Below are 24,466 nucleotides of genomic sequence, written 5' to 3' on the forward strand. Positions count from 1 at the left end.
AAGTCCAAATGAAAGCAATGACTTAACACTTCCTCTTTCAACTGCAAACACATAAACAATAATTTTAGCAGGGTGAAATCTTATCTCAAGGTCATCACTCCCTTAATTAGATTTAATAGCCTTGAACACAGGCTTTAGCTCCATTCCACTTCCTGGTGCCCCTATAATCTTTTACATATACTTTCTCAATTTGCTATGTCTGATCAAAACGTTCTTTCGCAGAATGTACCATAGGACAAAGTCTATGCTAGGTTATTGACACTTTAGGAGGTTTCCTTTGTCAATGCAATTAATTCAAATCTCTTAATTTTAGCCTCTGACTGACTCTTCAGACAAGGACAAAAATCAGCTACATTCTTCACCAAAATATCAGAAGAATAGTTTCAAGGCCACATGCTAAATTCCTTCTCTTCTGAATCTTCTTGAGCCAGAAAACCACAATTGGAGTCACCCTAAGCACCACTGTCTCCTATGCTTCTACCTGTATGACCCATTAAGCTTCACTTAAAACATTACATTGCTTTCCTAATGCAAAGTTCCAAAATTCACACTCCTCCAAACAAAAATATGGTCAGAACTATCACAGAAAAGCCCCACTCCTGATACCAATTTCTGTTTTAGAATTTCCATTGCTGTGAAAGGACAAAATGACTAAGGTAACTCTTGTAGAGGCAAGCATTTAATTGGGGTTTAATTTCAGAGATTCAGTTCATTATCATCATGGTAGGAAGGATGGCAACATCCAGGCAGACATGGTACTGGAGAAGGAACTGAGAATTCTACATTTTTATATGAAGATAGCCAGAAGGAGACTAGAATTCTACACAGGGCAGAGCCTGAGCATAAAAGACCTCAATCCTCCAACAAGGCCACACTTCTTAAAAGTGGCACTCCCTATAGCCAAGCATTCAAATACATGAGTCTATGGGAGCCAAACTTTTCAAGCATCACAGGGATGTAAAGTAAATCTTAAAAAAAGAAATGAATTTAAAAGGGGAAAATAATAAAAATAAAATACTTTAAATATTCAGTCTTCAGAGTAAATACTTTCTAACTCAAGACAAAGCTTTTTTAATGCCTCCCCCTGTGGGAGCCGAATTGGATTTGGGCCTGGTTGCTTTATCACTGTTTGGCCTTAGTCTTAGATTGTAGGATCAAAAGCCTCTCCCTGTAATTTAGGGCACAAGAAGAATGTTTTCAGCCGGAACAAGAACCTTCTGGGTCTCCAGCAAGGTTTGACCCCTGCTGAGCCCTGCCCTTACACGTGGAAGCCTTTTGTTCCCAACTGGCAGTCTGGCCAGGTACTTCTCACCTGAGTCAGAATTAGGCTGGCCTTCCTGGTTATTTCCCTAATTTATTCAGGTCACATACTTTGTTACCGAAGTCTCAGCCAGGGTTCCCCACTGTGCTTGACAGATACCTGCTAAGTGGTGTTCTTTGGATATATAGTTGGTCAATAAAGAAACCAGAAGCTCTCTTCCTCTTGTGGCTTGACAGGAATAACCTGTGTGTGTGTGTGTGTGTGTGTGTGTGTGTGTGTTTCTTTCATCCCACAGGCTTTCGCCCGATTCTCGGTACTGTGTCGGTGATGGCGCCGACATCCCCCATTCTGAGACACTTACAGAAATGTTTCACATTTCTTACCTGAAAATGTAATAATGTACACCCTACCAGTGTAACAACTGGAATCAGGGCAATAGAAGAAAACAAAAAGGTATCTTCAAAGAATTTAAATAACATAAGACATAGAGAGATGAAAGAGACCTAGAAGAAAATGAAATATACATTTTAGTTGCTTTTGAAAATGCAATGGAAGGGGCTAAGGGATAACTCGCCAGTTAAGACCATGTTCTGCTCTTACAGAGGACCTGAGTTTAGTTCCTTGTACTCAAGTCAAGTAATTAACACCTTCCTGTAACTCCAGCTTCATGAAGCACAACACTGTTTTCTGGAACCTTTGCTTGTGAACGCACACGCACACACACATACACACACACACGCACACACACACACACCCTTAAACATACACACACCAAATAAATCTTAAAACCAGAAATTAGATGTATTTTCACTTTTTTTTAATTCGATTTCCAATGTCATAAAATTACTATCATCACAAACATTTCTTCCTAGATTTGGCTAAAAGCGTTTGGCTTGACATTGGAAATTTGGCAAAGCTGGGGAAATATAGGATCCACTGCATAGACTAAAGATTCTATGTCCAGTTTTAATCACAGAGGAACAAAAATAAAGTAGGTTTTATATTGTCTAGGGATTTAATAAATACGGTATAGGCAATAATTGAAGAGAAATCGTTTTGAATTGAACAGAATTGCATTTCATACAAGTATTTTCTCAGAGATATTTATAAGGTTATCAATTAGGTAACACATCCCTGAGTATCATTGGAACTGATAGAACAGAAGTCACAGGTGCAAACTTTACATGAGAAGATTCTGTGCCTCTCTCCAATTTGGTCTGATATCAGAGTACTGTCTCTGGCTGAACTTCCACCCTAAAAGCTTGTAAGTTTCCCCAAAACAAAACACAGAGTCCTTTAGGATTAATCAGGGAGCATGTCCTGTAAGGTGAGACATGAATGTAGCCTTAATTTCCATCTTAAGTAGGTCACTGCCTGTGCTCAGCTGCCTACTGCACAGACATTCATTCCATCGGTGTCTGCTGTTGTATTGGATAGGTCTGGCTCTCTCCCCTTTGGGGTTTTTACCCTACTTGCCTTGTTTTCTAAAGAAGCATCTCTTTAGAAAAATATCCTCAATAGGAAATCCTTACTCTTTCCTAAGTTTCAGGGATTAACGCCTTCTTTGTGTATGTATTTTATGGTTGTTATTATTCAGTCATTGGATAATTCTATATGTCTATCCATATCCATACCCACACTTAGACCTATATAACTCTATAACCTATATATATAACCTCTATAACATTTTCATTATTCATTTTTCCAATAATATGTCCTATGTCTGTTTCTTTCTTAACTTGTGGAAATCGGTGACAGTGAGCTGGTGCAATTAATTTGTATAAAGTGAAATTATGAGTAGCGGGTCAAATTGCAGGACAGCATCCTTAGATACTGAAGTACTTGATAATCCCTCCAGAAGCTCAAATATTAAATATTAGGGGAGAAGTTTCACCTTCACTTAATGGGAAGAAGACACTATGTAATCTGCATGTTTTCTTCCTCAACCATCTCAAAATGTGGTACACAAAGGAATTAAGTATTTGTAAGACAGTAATGTAACTAAGACGTTCAAAACATAAATACTAGAATAAATACATGGAAGTTACATATATTACCTTTCTAAGTTTAGAAAGTGAAGATTTTAATAAATGGTTCTTAACAAGGACTTCCTCAGCAATCAGATTTTAGCTTTAGGTTTTTTATTAACAATATTTATAGCCTTCTGAAAATTCCATAATCTTTGTTACTCAGTTAATTCTTTTTCCTAAAAGGGATTTCAAAGCAATACCTAGGTTTATAATCCTATAACTAGTTCTACTATCTTTAAAGAAAGTGAGGTCAAAATAGATAAATTTTAACATATATGTTTTGCATAACTTCATCACGAAAATAAAAACGGTAAACATACTTACAATATAGAAGCAAAGTGACCAAATGCCACTATTTTTTCTCCCCTTGCGACAAATGAATGAAATCACATACATCATGAAAATAACTGACATAGCATAGCCACCAGCATAGAGGATCTGAAACCAACAGAAAAAGGAGAATAAACATTGTGACATGTGGAAACATTTGAATGTACCAATGTCACAAAACAGTTTCTTCGTGCTCCTTCAGTTGTCAGGATTTAAATGCCATAGAGAGTGATGAAGTGGGTGGCTTGGGATTGTCGTTCCTCAGCAGAGACATGATAAATCACAACTAGGAGAGGTGGCTGTCAGTTTTCTGCAACCAAATGTTTACGTACAAGAGCTAACTTTGAAATGGCAGGGACACTTTGGTGTTTCCTGAGAGCTCTTGTCTTGCGGGTGGATTCTTGTATTCTCAGTGTAGAATCTCAGTTTCTACACCACATAACTGGAAGGTTTTCTTTGTTGGGGGAGGGGCGGGCGACAAAATGAGACTATGCAACCAGTGTCACTGAATGTCTCAGTCAAAGCGGTCAGGGGGAGCCAGTCATGGTGGCACAAAGTTTAATCTTAGCACTTGAGTGGATCTCCATGATTTCAAAGTCAGCTAGGACTGTTATGACTACATAGTTCGTCCCTGTCCAGAAAACAAAACTAAACCAACACACCAGGGAAAAAGCCGTAGTGACAATTTTATATCATATGCATTAAGAAACCTTATGATAGAAATGAAAATATTAAAAATGGCATGTCACATGTTAACTGTTAATTTTTGGGTTGAATCATTTAATGATAGTTGTTTTAGGAATGGTGTCTCCACTTACCTGAATAAACAGATCTCTAGTTGTGATCATACTCTCTGGAGGGGCCGAGAAATAGAAAGCAATGTACACAGACAAAATGAGTGCAGAGTAGACTGGGATCTCAAAAAGAGCATGACCAAACCAGTATGCAGAAGGGGAGAGCCCTGAAATCCACAGCTGGAACTGAGCTCTGTTCTGATAAGGAAGTACAATCATCAATTGGATACTGTTTTTATAAAAATATGAAACATATAGAAAATAGCCAAACAAGTTATTCATTATTAGTGATTAAACGCTACACAGTCTAAGGGACATAGATCATTTCAAAGCTCCTCTGTCAAAATTTGCTGTTGTTACTAATAAAAAAGAATTTATCCTAACATGCTATTATAGTTAATAAAAGTAATCCATTCAAGTTACAGACAGAGCGGTAATGAAGTTAACCAAGGTTTGACTTAATGCCTACAAAGGAAAATTCCCCATCTGAGTATTAACTTTCAGTGGTAAAACAATTCATTCCTTATTCAAATGAAAGTAGCCATTTTTTCCCACGTAAGATTGTCACATTGGATCACTCTCAACAAAAAGGAATGATTAAAATACCGTAAATAATTTTGCATCTTGCATGCTACTTTTAGATAGCTTTGTCGTTCCTCATTTTTAAAGTCATTAGTGTGCCTCATAGCAATACATGTGGGTTGTGTGTACCTATTTTAAGTGTCACTAAATTTTGTATTGAGAAAATGCTCCAAATGATAAAAAATTTGAAAGGTTTTTTTCCAAGTGTATTTTCTGTCATTTCCGGTGCTTCTGCCTTAGATAGTCTAATTCAATGTATGAGGAACTGTTACTATTGGCCCATGAATCATTAAAGCTCAGATTTTTTTCAGAGCTGTTTTTTTTCCTTTCTGTGCTTCAGACTTTTACTGCCTGTTCTTCCAGGTCATTCTTTCTTACTTGTGTGTTTGTCCTAAAAGCTGTGCTCATTATTTTAGTATACAGCTACATTAGGTACTTATAGGAGTTCCACCTGACTCGTTTTATATATGTATATATATATATGTGTGTGTATACATATATTATCTATATTATATATGGTATATATGTTATATTTATATATATATAACTTTCCTCTATTTCTTTCTCCATCATGTTCATTCTTTTAGTTAAATCCTTGATCACATTAACTTTTCCTATTTGTTACTTCTTTCATTTTCTTTGTCATTTATGGGTCTGTTCTCAATTGATCAAGGATTGCTTGAAAGTTGGATCCTGTGGCAAACCCCTATGACTGTATAATTCCTTTAACCTGCTCATGAGATCTGTACACTCTTGACATCATGAAGTTCTATTCTACGCATGCATAGCTCAGTATGGACAACAGGTTCCAGGCAAGCCTTGGGTAGAGTTCTACTGCCCTTGCTCTGTGTAATTCTTGCACTGACAGAATGCTTAGAAGAACATTCCAGCCACTCTGTTGGATTCCAAGTTCTTCCCTTAGTTAAATAAGACCTCGGGGTCCTGTTCAAGTCCTCTCTGTTCTCCATGATCTCTGTGCTAGTTCCAGGAAGACATGTGTGATATACAACTCAAGGTTTTATACCGAATCTCTCTCAGTCTTCCACTGAAAAGATTAAGTTTTACAAATACAAAAGTGGATGCTCGCAGTCACCCATTGAGCTGAGAATGGGGTCTCCATTGGAGGAGTTAGAGAAAGGATTAAAGGAGCTGAAGGGGTTTGCAACCCCGTAAGAAAAATACCAACCAATCAGAGCTCCTAGGTACTAAGCACCACCCAAAGAATACACATGGACAGACCCATTGCTCCAGCTGCATATGTAGCAGAGGATGGCCCTGTTGGGCACCAATGGGAGGAGAAACCCTTGGTCCTGCCAAGGCTGGACCCCCTCCCCCCCAGTGTAGGGGAAAGTCAGAATGGGGAGGCAAGAAGGAGTGGGTGAATGGGTTGGGGAACACCCTCATAGAAAAAGGGGAGGGGGATGGTATAGGGGGGTTATGGATGGGAGACCAGGAAACGGGATAACATTTGAAATGTAAATAAATAAAAGATATCCAATTTTTAAAAAAAGTTTTAGGGGGTCAAGTCTCATCACAATGACTCCATTATTCAGAAGGAAACAAAGCTTTTATCTATCTCTCATTTTCCTTCTTATGGTCTTTTCACTCGTCCTACCCGTCTTCCTTTTCCCTTCCTTCAGTCCATTCTTCCGTTTTACTCCTGTTAAGTACAACTGTGTATTAACCAACTGCTTGACACATACACCTGCACACCGTATGAAAGGAAAGTCTGCCGATCACATTATAAACAACTTCTGGTTCTTCAAGCCAACTAAAGTTTCCATCATTTGTTACTACCTTATAGTCGTCAATGCTGGTCATGGAAATGTAAGGAGGGACGCAGGCCATCAAAAGGATCCATGAGAACATGTAAAGCAAGTGGTAAAACTGTGTGTAGCCTGTATCCTAGGAATGGAAGTGGTGCAAAGTTGAAAAGAGTTGTCTGGATTACACTGCTCAAAACATAATCAATTACCTAAAATTTTGCCCTGGGTCTCTTGTGAGCTTTCCCCCTCCTTCCGTGATAATCCAGTTCTCAACGTAGATTTTGCTTATGTATCCAATTTTAAAAGTAAACCATTGGAAGAAGCGACATGATATGATTTTGAAAATGGAAAGTGATATGAGAACAAGGGGTTATTATGATGGTAAAACTCTAAAGTTTAGGCTAACACTTAAATATGATCAAAATTTTTAGGCTTTAAATAATTATTATGATATTTTGTCACTTTAGACCACTGCAATCAATTTAATAATTAGGAACTCCAACTCCCAAATTTCACATCCCAGTTTTCTTCCCATCGGTTTCTCCCCTTTCTCCCCTTCCTTTTGATTTCTTCAACATAGTCTTATTCTGCAATGCAGGTTGGACTTGAACTCATAATAATACTGCCAATACCTCACACGTGCTGTGACTACAGGTGTGAGTCAGCGTGCTTAGATTTATCTCTCCTAATTTAACATTCGCTGCTCACAGGGAACAGCTCAGGTGAAGATGCATAGTCATATATGATATACTGTAAATGATATATGATATATTATATGTTAAATTAATATAAAATTAATATATACTGATCTAATGTATGAAGGAAGCTATCAAGACCACTGAGATTATTCTGTGATCTAATGTATGAAGGAAGCTATCAAGACCACTGAGATTATTCTGAACAGAACAGCCTGGTAGACTCCAGATATAGTAGAATCTACAAGAACATACCAACCTCAGGAAATGAGCTGCGATCAGTTTGAATGTGCACTGATGGTGTGAACAGTCCGAGTAGCGCATTACTCACTATGTCCACCAGAACGGGAAAACAATTCAGCCTCTTGGTATTGCATGCCAATGTAAAGTTGTAATTCTAAAAGGTAACAAAATGAGTTCTCAGTCTGGAAGAAGAAAACATAGAACTCATGTGCAGTTACACCAGGCTCCTGTCAGCATGTACTTCTTGGCATCCGCAATAGAGTCTGGGTTTGGTGAGGGTATGTGAGATGGATCCCCAGGTGTGGCAGTCTCTGCATGGCCTTTCCTTCCATCTATGCTCTACACTTTGCCTCTGTATGTTCTATATAGCTGTCTCCTGAGAGGCTCTTCCAGAACCTGGCAAGTACAGGGGAGGATGCTTGCAGCCAACCATTGGACTAAGAACAGGGTTCCCAATGGAGGAATTAGAGAAAGGACTGAAGGAGATGAAGGGGTTTGCAGCCCCATAGGAAGAACATCAACCAACCAGACCCCTCAGAGCTCCCAGGGACTGAACCACCAACCAAAGAGTACACATGGAGCGATCCATGGCTCCAGCTGCATATGTAGCAGAGGATGACCTTGTCTGGCATCAATGGGAAGAGAAACCCTTGATCCTGTAAAGGCTCAATGCCCCAGTGTAGGGGAGTGACAAGGCAGGGAGGCAGGATCGGTTAGTGTGGGAGCACCCTCATAGAAGCAGGAGGATAAGGGATGGGATAAGGGGTTTATGGATAGGAAACTAGGAAAGGAGATATCATTTGAAATGTAAATAAGGAAAATATCAAAAAAAACCCTAAAAAACAAAAAAACAAAACTCATATGCAAAACAACAACAGAAGAATGGATATTTAAAATGTGGTTCATTTACACAATAGAATACTATTCAGCTATCAAGAGCAAGGATATCATGAGCTTTGCAGGCAAATGGATGGAACTAGTGAGTGAGTTAACTCAGGCCCAGAAGGACATGCATGGTACGCTCTTACTAATAAGTGGACATTAGCCAAGAAAAGTACAGAATGCACAAATGCCAGCCCAGGTTACTGTATCCAGCAAAACTCTCAATTAACATAGATGGAGAAACCAAGATATTCCATGACAAAAGAAAATTTACACAATATCTTTCTACAAATCCAGTGCTACAAAGGATAATAAAGGGTAAAGCCCAATACAAGGAGGGAACCTACACCCCAGCAAAAGCAAGAAACTAATCATCTTGGCAATAAAACAAAGAGAAGAGAAGTACACAAACATAACCTCACATCAAATATGAATATAACAGGAAGCAATAATCACTATTCCTTAATATTTCTCAACATCAATGGACTCAATTCCCCAATAAAAAGACACAGACTAACAAACTGGATACACAATGAGGACCCAACATTCTGCTGCCTACAGGAAACACACCTCAGAGACAAAGACAGACACTACCTCAGAGTGAAAGGCTGGAAAACAACTTTCCAAGCAGATGGTCTGAAGAAGCCAGTTGGAGTAGCCATTCTAATATCGAATAAAATCGATTTTCAACCAAAAGTCATCAAAAAAGGTAAGTAAGGACACTTCATATTCATCAAAGGGAAAATCCACCAAGGTGAACTCTCAATCATAAATATCTATGCCCCAAATACAAGGGCACCTACATACGTAAAAGAAACCTTACTAAAGCTCAAAGCACACACTGTACCTCACGCAATAATAGTAGGAGATTTCAACACCCCACTCTCATCAATGGACAGATCACGGAAACAGAAATTAAACAGAGACAAAGGCAGACTAAGAGAAGTCATGAGCCAAATGGACTTAACAGATATTTATAGGACATTCTATCCTAAAACAAAAGGATATACCTTCTTCTCACCACCTAATAGTACTTTCTCCAAAGTTCATTATATAATCAGTCTTAAAACAGGCCTCAACAGTTACAGAAAGATAAAAATAATGCAATGCGTCCTATCAGACCACCACAGACTAAAGCTGGTCTTCAATAACAATAGGGAAAGAACACCCACATATACATGGAAGTTGAACAATGCTCTACTCAATGATAACCTGGTCAAGGAAGAAATAAAGAAAGAAATTAAAGACTTCTTAGAATTTAATGAAAATGAAGGTAAAACATACTCAAATTTATGGGACACAAAGAAAGCTCTGCTAAGAGGAAAACTCATAGCTCTGAGTGCCTGCAGAAAGAAACAGGAGAGAGCATATATCAGCAGCTTGACAGCACACCTAAAAGCTCTAGAACAAAAAGAAGCAAATACACCCAGGAAGAGTAGAAGGCAGGAAATTATCAAACTCAGAGCTGAAATCAACCAAGTAGAAACAAAAAGGACCATAGAAAGAATTAACAGAAACAAAAGCTGGTTCTTTGAGAAAATCAACAAGATAGATAAACCCTTAGCCAGACTAACCAGAGGACACAGAGAGTGTGTCCAAATTAACAAAATCAGAAATGAAAACATAACAATAGAATCAGAGGAAATTCAAAAAGTCATCAGATCCTACTACAAAAGCCTATATTCAACAAAACTTGAAAATCTGCTGGAAATGGACAATTTCCTAGACAGATACCAGGTACTGAAGTTAAATCAGGAATGGATAAACCTTTTAAACAACTCTATAACTCCTAAAGAAATAGAAGCAGTCATTAAAAGTCTCCCAACCAAAAAGAGCCCAGGTCCAGATGGGTTCAGCGCAGAATTATATCAGACTTTCATAGAGGACCTCATACCAATACTATCCAAAGTATTCCACAAAATTGAAAGAGATAGAGCGCTACCAAAATTCCTTCTATGAAGTCACCATTACTCTTATATCTAAACCACCCAAAGACCCAACAAAGAAAGAGAACTTCAGACCAACTTCCCTTATGAATACGACACAAAAATACTCAATAAAATTCTTGCAAACCGAATCCAAGAGCACATCAAAACAATCATCCATCATGATCAAGTAGGCTTCATTCCAGGGATGTAGGGATGGTTTAATATACGGAAAACCATCAACGTGATCCACTATATAAACAAACTGAAAGATAAAAACCATATGATCATTTCACTAGATGCTGAGAAAGCATTTGACAAAGTTCAACACCCCTTCATGATAAAAGTCCTGGAAAGAATAGGAATTCAAGGCCCATATATAAACATAGTAAAAGCCATATACAGCAAGCCAGTAGCAAATATTAAACTAAATGGAGAGAAACTTGAAGCAATCCCACTAAAATCCGGGACTAGACAAGGCTGCCCACTCTCTCCCTACTTATTCAATATAGTTTTTGAAGACCTAGCCAGAGCAATCAGACGACAAAAGGAGATCAAAGGGATACAGATTGGAAAGGAGGAAGTCAAAATATCACTATTTGCAGATGATATGATAGTATATTTAAGTGATCCCAAAAGTTCCACCAAAGAACTACTAAAGCTGATAAACACCTTCAGCAAAGTGGCTGGGTATAAAATTAACTCAAATAAATCAGTAGCCTTCCTCTACACAAAAGAGGAACAAGCCGAGAAAGAAATTAGGGAAATGACACCCTTCATGATTGTCCCAAATAATACAAAATACCTCGATGTGACTTTAACCAAGCAAGGGAAAGATCTGTATGATAAGAACTTCAAGCCTCTGAAGAAAGAAATTGAAGAAGATCTCTGAAGATGGAAAGATCTCCCATGCTCATGGATTGGCAGGATTAATAATGTAAAAATGGCCATTTTACCAAAAGCAATCTACAGATTCAATGCAATCCCCATCAAAATTCCAATCCAATTCTTCATAGAGTTAGACAGAACAATTTGCAAGTTCATCTGGAATAACAGAAAACACAGAATAGCTAAAACTCTCCTCAACAATAAAAGGACTTTTGAGAGAATCACTATCCCTGAACTCAAGCAGTATTACAGAGCAATAGTGATAAAAACTGTATGGCATTGGTCCAGAGACAGGCAGATAGACCAGTGGAATAGAATTGAAGACCCAGAAATGAACCCATACACCTATGGTCACTTGATTTTTGACAAAGGAGCCAAAACCTTCCAATGGAAAAAGGATAGCATTTTCAACAAATGGTGCTGGTTCAACTGGAGGTCAACATGTAGAAGAAGGAGATCAATCCATGCTTATCACCCTGTACAAAGCTTAAGTCCAAGTGGATCAAGGACCTCCACATCAAACCAGATACACTCAAACTAATAGAAGAAAAAGTGGGGAAGCATCTCGAACACATGAGAAAACTTCCTGAACAAAACACCAATGGCTTATGCTCTAAGATCAAGAATCGACAAATGGGATCTCATAAAACTACAAAGCTTCTGTAAGGCAAAGGACACTGTTGTTAGGACAAAACGGCAACCAGCAGATTGGAAAAAGATCTTTACCAATTCTACAACTGATAGAGGGCTTATGTCCAAAATATACAAAGAACTCATGAAGTTATACTGCAGGGAGACAAATAATCCTATCAAAAAATGGAGCTAAACAAAGAATTCACAGCTGAGGAATGCCAAATGGCTGAGAAGCACCTAAAGAAATGTTCAACATCTTTAGTCATAAGGGAAATGCAAATCAAAACAGCACTGAGATTCTACCTCACGCCAGTCAGAATGGCTAAGATCAAAAACTCCGGCAACAGCAGATGCTGGCGAGGATGTGGAGAAAGAGGAACACTCCTCCATTGTTGGTGGGATTGTGGACTGGTACAACCATTCTGGAAATCATTCTGGAGGTTCCTCAGAAAATTGGACATTGAACTACCTGAGGACCCTGCTATACCTCTCTTGGGCATATACCCAAAAGATGCCCCAACATATAACAAAGACACATGCTCCACTATGTTCATAGCAGCCTTATTTATAATAGCCAGAAGCTGGAAAGAACCCAGATGCCCTTCAACAGAGGAATGGATACAGAAAATGAGGTACATCTACTCAATGGAATACTACTTATCTATCAAAAACAATGACTTTATGAAATTCATAGTCAAATGGATGGAACTGGAAAATATCATGCTGAGTGAGGTAACCCAATCACAGAAAAACACACATGGTATGCACTCATTTAAGTGGATATTAGTCCAAATGCTCGAATTCCCCAACAGCACAGAATACATGAAACTCAAGAAGAATGACCAAAATGCGAACGTTTCACTCTTTCTTTAAAAGGGGAACAAGAATACCCTTGGCAGGGAAGGGAGAGGCAAAGTTTAGAACAGAGACTGAAGGAACACCCATTCAGAGCCTGCCCCACATGTGGCCCATACATATACAGCCACCCAATTAGACAAGATGGATGAAGCAAAGAAGTGCAGGCCGACAGGAGCCGGATGTAGCTCTCTCCTGAGAGACACAGCCAGAATACAGCAAATACAGAGGCGAATGCCATCATTAAACCACTGAACTGAGAACGGGACCCCTGTTGAAGGAATCTTAGAAAGGACTGAAAGAGCTTGAAGGGGCTTGAGACCCCATATGTACAACAATGCCAACCAACCAGAGCTTCCAGGGACTAAGCCACTACCCAAAGACTATACATGGACTGACCCTGGGCTCCAACTGCATAAGTAGCAATGAATAGCCTAGTAAGGGCACCAGTGGAAGGGGAAGCCCTTGGTCCTGCCAAGACTAAACCCACAGTGAATGGGATTGTTGGGGGAGGGTGGTAATGGGGGGAGGATGGGGAGGGAACACCCATGTAGAAGGGGAGGGGGAGCAGTTAGGGGGATGTTGGCCTGGCCTGCAGACCGGGAAAGGGAATAACAATCAAAATGTAAATAAGAAATACCCAATTTAGTAAAAATGGAGAAAAAAAGGTCAATATAACAAGTATAAATTGTAATTTTAAATTTTTTTTACATTTGTTCATTAGTGTGTTTTTGCGTGTATGTGTATGTACATGTGCATAAATCTGTGCATGAACATACATGTTCACTGTGTGCGTGCGAAAGTCAGAGGACAAGTTGCAGGACTCAATTATCTCTTCCTACCATGTGGGTTCCAGGAGTCTAACTCAAGTAATAATTATATAATTAGCTAATAGGGAATGTGACTTTATTATATTAAACTCATGAATAAAATTCTCCAAATAATGAACGAAAGTATAAATCTTATGAATTTTCTTAAGTCAAGTTTAATGTTTAAGTGGCATAATCATAGTCCAAATTCTCTCCTCAAATACACAGATATGTCGTTTGTAAGCAATGTCTCAGATGCCATTTTTCATTCCGTTGCCCTATAATAGCCATAGCTTCGTGCACGTACCTTCTCACCGCCCGCTACGATGATAGCGCCATTATACTGGCTATCCTCTGTGCCGTTTCTAGTCCCAAAGGCATCAACTTCCAAAGCTATGTTCTGTTGCTCCAGCGAATGTAGGAAGTCATCGATCTTTTCTCCTAACAGACAGTAAAATGTAAAAGGCACTATAAACCCAAGGGAACACCACAAAGTTATGTATCAAAATGATTCTTCTCAGCCATTTGTTTGTCACAGCTTGCAATAGTATGAATTTTAATTCTCCAGGTATTTCTTTTTTGAACAAATACCTCCTGTTCCCTTTTTTGCTTTATGTGCATGTGGGCATGTTATTGTATGTGTAAGGCTACATGCATGCACACGTGTGTGGAGGCCAAAAGTCTATGTCAGGTATTTTCTTTGATCACTCTTCACTGTATGTATTGAACCAGGGTCTTTCCCTTGAGTCAGAGCTCACCAACTCAGTCTCTCTGGCCAGCTGCCCTAGGCACTGACTGTCTCTGGGATGACACATAGGTCTCCACATCCAGCAAGTTTTTTAAACCTGTATTTTCATTAGTAATTTGAGAATTTCACATGTGCATAGAAACAATCTTGGTCATATTTCCACTTCCCACTACTTCTAAATCCTATCATCTACACCTCCTGCCTTGACACCTTCCCCAGTTCTGGACTTTGTTTCTGTATAATGCACTGAGGCCGGTTACTGCTGGCACCAGTATAGGGACATCCAACAGAGCATGGTGCCTTGGGTGTTTTTCTACTGCTGTGATAAAACACCACCAAAAGCAACTTGCACATGTTTACTTCTGCTCACAGTTGTGATACAGCATGAAGAAACCTATGTTGGCTCTGGGGATCTGAACTCTGTCCTCTTGCATGCACAGCAGGTGCCTGACCCACTGAAACTCTCGCTGGGTCATCTGTGGTTCTTTAATGGACTTTCCAAATATGGCTTGATAATAATAATAATTCTCATGTATTTATGATCTCTTCTAGTTAAAAATAACTCTGATAATTAAAAAATAACTTTTTTAACCCCTTGCTACTTTTAGAATAAGACTTCCTAGAATCTATCAACATATTCCATTGAACTAATGACAGCAACGGTGATCATGTAATTTAAATGTTTTTAAATTTAAAAGGTATGCCTACCAACGTGCTCTTGTATCCAGCTATGTAGTCTCTCTTTATAATCACTGTGACATTAAACTTTCACAACATTTCTATACAAACCTTGATTTTCATGAATGCTGACATAATACATGTCTCCTTCATCACATATTTCTGGTTTCATTGTTCCAATTTAAGGTCAAGTTTCTTAAACTGGGTGTAAGACACATTCACCTTTTTGTCCTGTGTCTTTCCTAAGCAATGTTCATAACAGTGCTGATATTCATAAACTACATATTAGAAACATTTTTACCTGTTTTGTTGATGATCAGTAAGTTTGTGAGGGGCATCTGTGGTCGTTGGCCAGGTGTGAGGAAGTACGTATGAGGAGAGAGCTCCCAACAGTAATCACTCTGATTGACTAACCTGTGAACATTTGCTGACAGAATATGCAGAAGTCCAATCCCCAAAATCAGAATCCTATACATAAAAAAAAAATTAACAGCATAGACCTGTAGCCATTGCCCAGTCTTCAAAACATTCTTCCAAAGGCATGGATATAGTACAAGCAAGATATTATTGAAGACAGACATTCATATATATGGTTCTGTGTTCTGGTTCTTAAGTTACTCCTTGTCTTTAGCGTGGGAGTAAGAAGCAAGGATTTATCATTGGCACACCTCCCTTGCTGCCCTCTGACCATGGGACAGCCTGTGCGATTTCAGAAGGTGGCTCCTTCCATGGCAAGTTGAGATCTAGCCTCATTTTCTCTGCATCTATCCTAATGTTTCCCTCTCTGTTGCACAACATACTACTCCCCAGACTCGCGAGTTGCTCTTTGCTCTCCTATCCATTGCCTCTAGCCTTGCTCATGGCAGCCAACACTGTCTCAAACTTACTCCTGCTGCTACTCAAACTTACTCCTACACCACACAGTCTCAAACTGTTACATAGTTTTGTGTTTTTCTTTCCTTTGATTCCCATTTGAAAAGTTCAAAAATTGGATCTCAACACTACACTGCTACTGCCGAAACCTCACCCTTATCTCCTGCCAAGCACGGGTGGCAAATCCACATCCACTGGAAACTGCAAAAGTCACAAAGCCAGCACAGCTGTTTGACATAGTTCCAGCAAAGCTGAGCCGAATGCTGTAATCGCTGTCCTTCTGTCTCTCACTTTGGGGGTTTGGTCTCTGCATGTTGCATTCTTGGGGACGTTCGGCCTTATGACTTGTTTTATATCTTTTCTTGAGAAAATTATTTCTGAGTCTTTTTAAGGAATGTCTTAAACTTATGTCTGCTTTTAGGGAAAGCCCTAAACTCACTTCTGCTTTTTCTGGCCACTGTTTGTAAGTCTTCCTCATGACCAAGAGATTGAAATAAGCTTGGATAAGCAAAAGCTAGGAAAATGTGAGGTGACTTCACGAATCTCCTTTGGATATCTGCCCCTTAGCAAGCTCAAACAAACTAATTGGTAAAGGGTAAACAGAGATAATTGAAAAAATCTTACTGGCTAGGAGAATTAGAGACAGATTCTAGGTCCCATTTTATAATATCCTTAGAGCTCTCTGAAAATATAGTTTAAACACAGGGGAGTCATACAAGATATACCCCTGGATGAATAGACCTCACTAAACAGAAAAGATTGACTAAAATCAACTTTACCTACTTGTAGCATAGATAATGAATTAAGATAGTAAAGGTGTTAGGTATTAGTGTTTGATCCTCCTGCCTCTGCCTCCTTCAGCAAATCCTACCAGCGTGTGCCACCACAACCGGCTAGTGTTTGCTATTCATAAAAAGACCAGTTCACATATTTTCTGTTTGTCTGGGGAGCTTTAAAACTGCAAATACTGCCAGCCTAAAAGCAGACTGTCATATAATAAGTGTGTTTGCTTAGACAGAGACATTCTTTAGAGTCTTTGAATTGGAGTTCTAGGGCTAATAATAAAAATAAAATCTGTTGGTGCTTTCTAATTGTGACTCAACTAGTAACCCCAGACATGTAATGAAAAATCAAACACATGTCCATAGACAAAAGGATATAATCTGTACTTCTTGGATAATCATTAGTCTGACTTTGTTCTCTGAAACCTGTATAAGTAAAGAGGTGGCCTGATTGTTAGTCAGTCAGATCTGCAAGATTCTTTCGACCACCACACCTGACTCACTTCTCCCTTACGGACAACTTATCTCATCTTGTGGGCCATCCTGTCAACAGGCTGGAGAAGGGACCCAGCACATGGGGAACTTCAAGACTTCTTGCCTGATGGGCTCTGTGGCTCTCCAAGTCTGTTTTACAAAGCATTTCTAATTAACTACAAATATTTTTCTTTTTGTTTTAATCTTGTTAAGGTCCTCCATTTGAAGCATGTATCTAGCAAGTATTGACTGGAATTCTCGTACATGTTCTGGATTCCATGTGTGAACTGATTTACAACTTATAGATAGGCTATGAGATGGGCACAGGGTGCTAATGTCAAGAGACAAATTCCTTGAGAGTCAGTCAGTATCTTTTATGTTCAACTCCTAAAGATGCCTGATATTTGGAAGGAACTGAGATGAGACCACTTGCACATAAGAACCACAAAGAAGAGGGAGAACTTGAAGATGTATCAACTTTCAAATACATTACACTTTCAGAGAATTCTATGAAATCTGAGTTAGGACACACACACACACACACACACACACACACACACACACACACACACCTACAAGGTTAAGTTCTAAAGTGCCCATTGTTTCTACCAGGGAGACTTTAAGGGAGTAATGGTAGTGAAGAAAGACTCCAGGCCTCATACTATCTCTGAGAAATTTTTTGTATTAATACCATAATGTGTGACTACCAAGACTGTTAACAGAAATAACAGGTATGGACCTTCACTGGAATTTATGTTTATGACTTTTCTGTTGTTCTGCTTATGTATGCTTTAATGCAACAATTGGAAGCCACAACATTGATTTAGTACTCACAGAATAACGATGGATTTCCTTCTATACTTTAACTTCAAGAAGCGAAGCCTGGTCACTGCACAGAGTTGCTGCCACCAGAGAGCCATGCCCCCTTTTGTCTTACTCATCTCATTAAGTAAAGAGACAAATTGCTCCCCATCAAGTCTCCCTGGGCCTCTTGTCCCTCCAGCTTGTACATCTTCTGTCTCACCAATATCTACAAAACAAAAGCAAGCAATCTCTAAATCTTAAATTTTTCTCTGAAAGCATTTTTTTTTTGATTCAGAGAATTTTTTTTGAAGTCCTCTTATGGAAAACAGGAATCCCAAGATAAAACAAAAATGGGTCAATATGACTTTGACAGTTGACACCGTTTCAAATGATGTCTCTCAAAAAGGATACTATGGAATAGAACAGCACAGAGAATGCTCGTCATTATATCATGAAACAGCAGAGATGACCTACAAGAGTTGGAACAGCGTTTTCCATTTATATTAAGTCCCGGAGGAGAGAAAAGTATAAGTTGCTTGAGGAGAATCTCTTGGGGTGATCCCTGCTAGAGGGCACGAAGCAGCTTGTTGGGTAACAAAATGTTCTAAATTGTGCTTTCCATACCTGTTTTGGGGCAACCAACCGAGGACGAACTCAACAGAAAAAAAGCAGCAGATGGGCAATTCCCATTATATAAATTACAATTTGATAACAAGATAATAACATTGATCTAGGAAACTCAACGGTTTCCTTAACAAACCTTGATAATAGAAAGAAAACCCACAAGGGTCTATTTTGGCCTTTGTTTTTGTTACAACATCTATTTACGCAACTTAAGTGCAAATGTGTACTGAAATATTGGAAATATATTTTAAAATTTATGCTCGTCTTTTTGAGAAAGGGCCTTGCTTTTTAATACAGGTTGGCCTTGAGCTCAGGATGCTGCTGCCTCAGTCTCCCAAGAGCTAAAGTTAGAGGTGTGTACCACCATGCCCAGCTAAAGATGCTTTGTGAATAATATCTGCTCCCCAATGAGACAGGTCATTCTTTGAACAGATGACTGGAGCTAGAGTGTGGCACAAAAGAGAATGGGAAGTGGAGATGAGTACTACTGTCAGGCCATCAACATTGCAGCTAAGACCAGGTGACACCCATGGCTCTGTCAGGGGAACAGATTGTATTCCAAATACACGCTTCTCTTCCTATCTGCCCTGCAAGAAACTCAGAACCAGAGAGATTGGGTATTGAAGTGATCATATCAAGGACTCATCAAGGCAAATAGCACTAAATGTACTTAATTTCTGGAGGAACTCAAAACCATGTTAAACCCGACAGATGTGAAATATTGGGAGGAAGTAGCCTTAAGCATTGGTAGAGTTCTAAGAGGAGAAGCAGCCTCTCTATGCTCTGCTGTATTGACTCCAACTTATTTTCAAGGCAGCCTAGGTAGATTTTAGTTAAGGAAATCAAAGGAAATTCATCTTTAAAAACTATTTTCCTCTAACTATATCCATTACTGACTTTACTTTTTAATGTTCTTTTTATGCCCCAAGATAAAGACAGATTTATTCCTTTTGTTGCTGTTGTTATTGTTGTTTTTGTTTGTTTATTTTTACACTCCAGACTTCCCCTCCAGGTCCACTCCCCAACTGTTCCACATCCCACACCTCCTCCATTACCCCTACCCCAGTCACCACAAGTATTTTCCCTAACCCACCCAGCTCACTAGACCTCTAAACTTCCTGGGGCCTCCAGTCTCTTGAGGGTTAGGTATATCTTCTCTAACTGAACCCAGACCTGGGAGTCCTCTGCTGTGTATGTGCTGGAGGCCTCATCTCAGCTGGTGTATGCTGCCTGGTTGGTGATCAAAATGACCCTGAGATTCCACCTTACACAGTCAGAATGGCTAAGATCAAAATCTCAGGTGACAACACACGTTGGTGAGGCTGTGGAGAAAGAGGAACACTCCTTCATTGCTGGTGGGATTGCAAACTGGTACAAGCCCTCTGGAAATCAATTTGGAGGTTCCTCAGGAAATTGGAAATAGACCTACCTAAAGACCCAGAAATACCACTCTTGGGAATATAACCAAAAGATGCCCCACCATGCCACAGCGGCACATGTTCCAATATGTTCATAGCGGCCTTATTTGTGATAGCCAGAAGCTGGAAAGAACCCAGATGTCTCGTGACAGAAGAATGGATGCAGAAAATGTGGTTCAGCTACAGAATGGAATACTACTCAGCTATTAAGAAAAAGGATATCCTGAGTTTTGCAGGCAAATGGACAGAACTAGAAAATATCCTGAGTGAGGTAACTCAGACCCTAAAGGACATGTATGGTATGCACTCACTAATACGTGGATATTAGACAAAAATGTACAGAATACCCAAGATACAGACGACAGAACTCAAAAAGGTCAACAAGATAAAGGGCCCAAGTAAGAATGCCTCACTCAGTCCCACTTGGGAGGGAGAAGAAAGCAACCACAAGGGGGAGGAGGTAGGGGCAGGGGAGGGGAAAGTGGATAGGGGTGGATGGAGAAGGGAACATGATCTGGTGTTGAGTGGGGGAAAAGGACTGAAGCCCTGAGGGCCAGCAGAAAGAATAGAAATAGGTGACCTCAGGAGGAAGGAGGTTGGGAGGATACTCTAGTATGTACCAGAGACCTGGCAAGTGAGAGACCCTCGGCCTTAAAGGGGAGAACCTAGATGAAATGCCTGACAGTGGGGAGAGGAAACTTGTAGAGCCCACCTCCAGCAGAAAGTTAGGGCATCAAGTGAGGGATGGGGTTGCTATCCCACAGTCAAATCTCTGACCCATACTTCTTCCTATCTGACAGAAATGCAGGGATGGAAATGGAGAAGAGCATGAGGAAAAGAAGGTCCAGCAACAGGCCCAAAATAAGATCCAGTTCAAGGGGAGGCCCCAAGACCTGAGACCATTACTGAAGCTATGGGGTGTTCACAAAAAGGGACCCTACCATGACTGCCCTCCAAAAGACCCACCAAGTAGCTGAAAGAATCAGATGCAGATATGTGCTCCTAACCAATGAACAAAAGGTGCTGACCCCTCTGATTGAATTAGGGAAAAGCTGGAAGAAGCTGAGGAGGAGGCCACCCTGTAGAAGGATCAGCAGTCTTAATTAACCTGGAGCCCCCAAGATCTCTTATACACTTTTTAATGTCTTAAATGCCTTTTATTAGAAATTTAATTGTACTGAAGCTGGAGAAATAGCTTCGTAGTTATGTGTGGATACTGCTCTTCTTGAGGACCTAATTTTGTTTTCCAATATCCATGTTGGTGGCTCAGAACTGCCTAAAACTCCAGCTCTAGAGTATCCAATGACTCTGCCTTCCATGGATACACACACACACACACACACACACACACACACACGCGCGCGCGCACACACACAAATGCACACACATACATACACACATACACACACATACACAAATGCACATACACACAAATGCACGCACACACACAAATGCACACAATTGAAAATAAAAGAAATACCTTTAAAATTATTCCTATATATATGCACTATATGCACAGAGTTTAAATGTATCATTTAAAAAATGGAAGTTTCAGAGCAAGCATTTTGAGGGCACAGTATCAAGAATGTAGTACACATTAACACTTGAAAAATTATTGGCTGGGATCTAATAGAACATCTCAGGTGAGGCACTTCTATGGCAGAGATGGTAACTGACAGCAATAGATATCCTCATTTGTACTATATAGATTTCCAAAGGAGGAGGAGGAAGAGGAGGAGGAGGAGAACAAGAACAAGAACAACAAGAAGAAGAAGCACAAGAAGAACAAGAACCAGATCAACCAGAAGAAGAAGAAGAAGAAGAAGAAGAAGAAGAAGAAGAAGAAGAAGAAGAAGAAGAAGAAGAAAAAGAAAAAGAAGAAGAGGAGGAGGAGGAGGAAGAAGAAGCACAAGAAGAACAAGAACCAGATCAACCAGAAGAAGAGGAGAAGGAGGAGGAGGAGAGGAGGAGGAGGAAGAGGAAGAGGAGGAGGAGGAGCATGACTGTTGAGATGAACACAGCATGATGGCTTCCAGCCTTTTTACCTACCTGAATCAATTGCTGATTTTCCTTCCAGTTTCAGAAAGACCTCAGTCAGAGTTGTTACAGAAACGCCATAGTTCTCAATTCCCAGGTCGGGGCATCTCTCGAGATCCCTATAAAGATCTAACAAATAATTTTTTAAATGTAGTCATCAGGGAAATTCAAATTAAAACAGCTGTGACATCCCTCCTCATCCTAGTCAGAAAGGAAATTGTACAATAATAATAAAATAAAAAAAGATAACAACAGATGCTGGCGAAGATGTGGGAGAAGTTGCACTCTTATTTACTGCTGATGTGTTGGTTTAGCAACTATAGAAATGTGAAGATTTCTCAAAAAGGTAACAAGCAAACAAACAATCAAAAACCAACCAAACCAAACACACAAAATAGAACTACCATATGTCTGCTCCTGGGCATATATACCCAGAGGCTTTTCTATTCCATTACAGAAATATCCATACATTTATGCTCATTGCCCTGTGTTCACAATAGATAGGAAAATGGAATAAACTTGTATTTCTATCAACTGATGAATTGACAAAGAAAATGTGGCGCCTGCACACAATAGAATTCTTTTTATTAAGCCATCCCCCCAAAAATTAAATTATGGATATTTCAGGAAAATGGATGGAGCTAGGGCCAGAGAGATGACGTAGCGAGTAAAGGCACTTGCAGCCAAACCAGGTGGCCTTGTTTTACTTCCTGAAACCCATAAGGTTGAAGGGAAGAATCTTTCTACAAATCGTCCTCTGACTGCATTCAACTTGTAGCATGCCTGCACCCCTCCCCAATACACTCTAAATGCGACATGACTATTGAAATAATGTACACAGAGCACTTCTGGCTACCTGAACTAGACCTGTTCAAGACTAGGCCCTTCAATGCTGATTCATGGATGGAAAGGTGCTCAGGAGACCTCACCTTCCCCGAGGTACTACTGGCAGCTAAATGGTTGCGGGACGAGGGACTATCACAGTCTTCAATGGTTAGTAAGCATTGACAGCCAAGGTTCACTCTAACTGGCATTTGGTAGGTTTCAAGGTTATACAATCCTTTTATTTTTTTTTTTTTTTGGTTCTTTTTTTTGGAGCTGGGGACCGAACCCAGGGCCTTGCGCTTCCTAGGCAAGCGCACTACCACTGAGCTAAATCCCCAACCCCTATACAATCCTTTTAAATGGAATGATTATATTTCAACTAACACTTCCTCATGGTTCGAAATCATATTTATATTTTCAAACAAAGTGTATGTTTGAATTTCCTTGCTTAATAAGTTATCTATCTACCTGTGGTGGTTTGAATGAGAATGCTCCACCCCCAAGAAGTTCATATATTTGAATGCTTAGCCACAAGTGTAAAATTGTCTGGGAAGGATTAGGAAGTGTGTTCTTATTAAACATTTGTATTTGTTGAGGAAACTTATCCTTGGGGTGGACTTTGATGGTTCAAAAGACCACAACAGGCCCAATCTCTTTCTTTCCCTGCTGCCTTTGAATCAGGGTGCAAAGCTCTCAATTACTGATCCAGCATCATGCAGTCTGCTACATGCTCCCTGCAATGATGGTCATGGATTAACCCTTTGAAGCATTAAACAGGTCTCCAGTTAGACACTTTCTTTTATAAAAGTTGCCATGTGCCACCTTACACAATAGAACGGTAACTAAGACACTGCCTTAGTCACACTTATATATAGCAATTCTTTTTTGTCTTGTTCACTTAATAGGATCTCTTTTAGTTCCTAGTGATCTGGGACAAACGCCCTGAAAACCAAGCAGAATTATTCTCTTTTATACACTGGCCTGACAACAAGGTTGTATTATAAAGTCATGGCCAAAACCAAAACCAACAGACAAAACAAAGAAAGAACAAAACAAACAAATGAAACAAAACACATGATAGGACTTTTAGCCAATGAGTAAAGCCAAGTTTCAAGTCACTACGTTCATTCCAGATTTATAAACCTAGCTTATTGTCAATATACATCAAGGATACTGAAAGCCTATGAGAAGCAAACAAGAGACTTAGAGGTCATTAGGCATTAGGATACAATGTTTCAGCATTTGATGATTTCTAAATGTTTATGAACACTTATGTCTAACTGTGTAATTGTTTTTTACCTTTTCTGGATGTCAGCATATACAGCTGTGACTCCAGGTGCTTATGCACCTACTGATAGGTTCCGTCAAGGTTTTGGTAAACTCCCATTTATTTGGTTAATTATTTGTTTTGTGCTCTTATTTTTCTTACCCATGGCAAGTTGACTTTTATTCTCTGTTGTCTGGTAAGATACATACAACTCAGTTTTCAGAAAGAAAGCAGCAATAAGAG

General features: G+C 39.5%; 1 protein-coding gene across 4 annotated transcripts in view; it reads right to left on the reverse strand.

The window, feature by feature from the left end:
- The window catches only part of Abca8a (ATP-binding cassette, subfamily A (ABC1), member 8a), a 69,973-nt gene that overhangs the window by 18,428 nt on the left and 27,079 nt on the right, over positions 1-24,466 (reverse strand). For all 4 annotated transcript variants that reach the window (XR_005489862.2, NM_001281824.1, XM_006247611.5 and 1 more), the window contains 9 exons: positions 22,144-22,260; positions 18,083-18,278; positions 15,421-15,587; positions 14,001-14,134; positions 7,718-7,855; positions 6,795-6,902; positions 4,440-4,613; positions 3,616-3,729; positions 1,645-1,764 (listed from right to left, as the gene is read on the reverse strand). Coding sequence is in view for 3 of the 4 variants with exons in the window: in NM_001281824.1 (NP_001268753.1) it covers positions 1,645-1,764; positions 3,616-3,729; positions 4,440-4,613; positions 6,795-6,902; positions 7,718-7,855; positions 14,001-14,134; positions 15,421-15,587; positions 18,083-18,278; positions 22,144-22,260 (1,268 nt within the window). In the remaining variant the exon portion in view is untranslated. The remainder of the gene's footprint in view (positions 1-1,644; positions 1,765-3,615; positions 3,730-4,439; positions 4,614-6,794; positions 6,903-7,717; positions 7,856-14,000; positions 14,135-15,420; positions 15,588-18,082; positions 18,279-22,143; positions 22,261-24,466) is intronic.

The sequence above is a fragment of the Rattus norvegicus genome, chromosome 10 (genome assembly GCF_036323735.1).
Source record: "Rattus norvegicus strain BN/NHsdMcwi chromosome 10, GRCr8, whole genome shotgun sequence".
Lineage (NCBI taxonomy): Eukaryota > Metazoa > Chordata > Mammalia > Rodentia > Muridae > Rattus > Rattus norvegicus.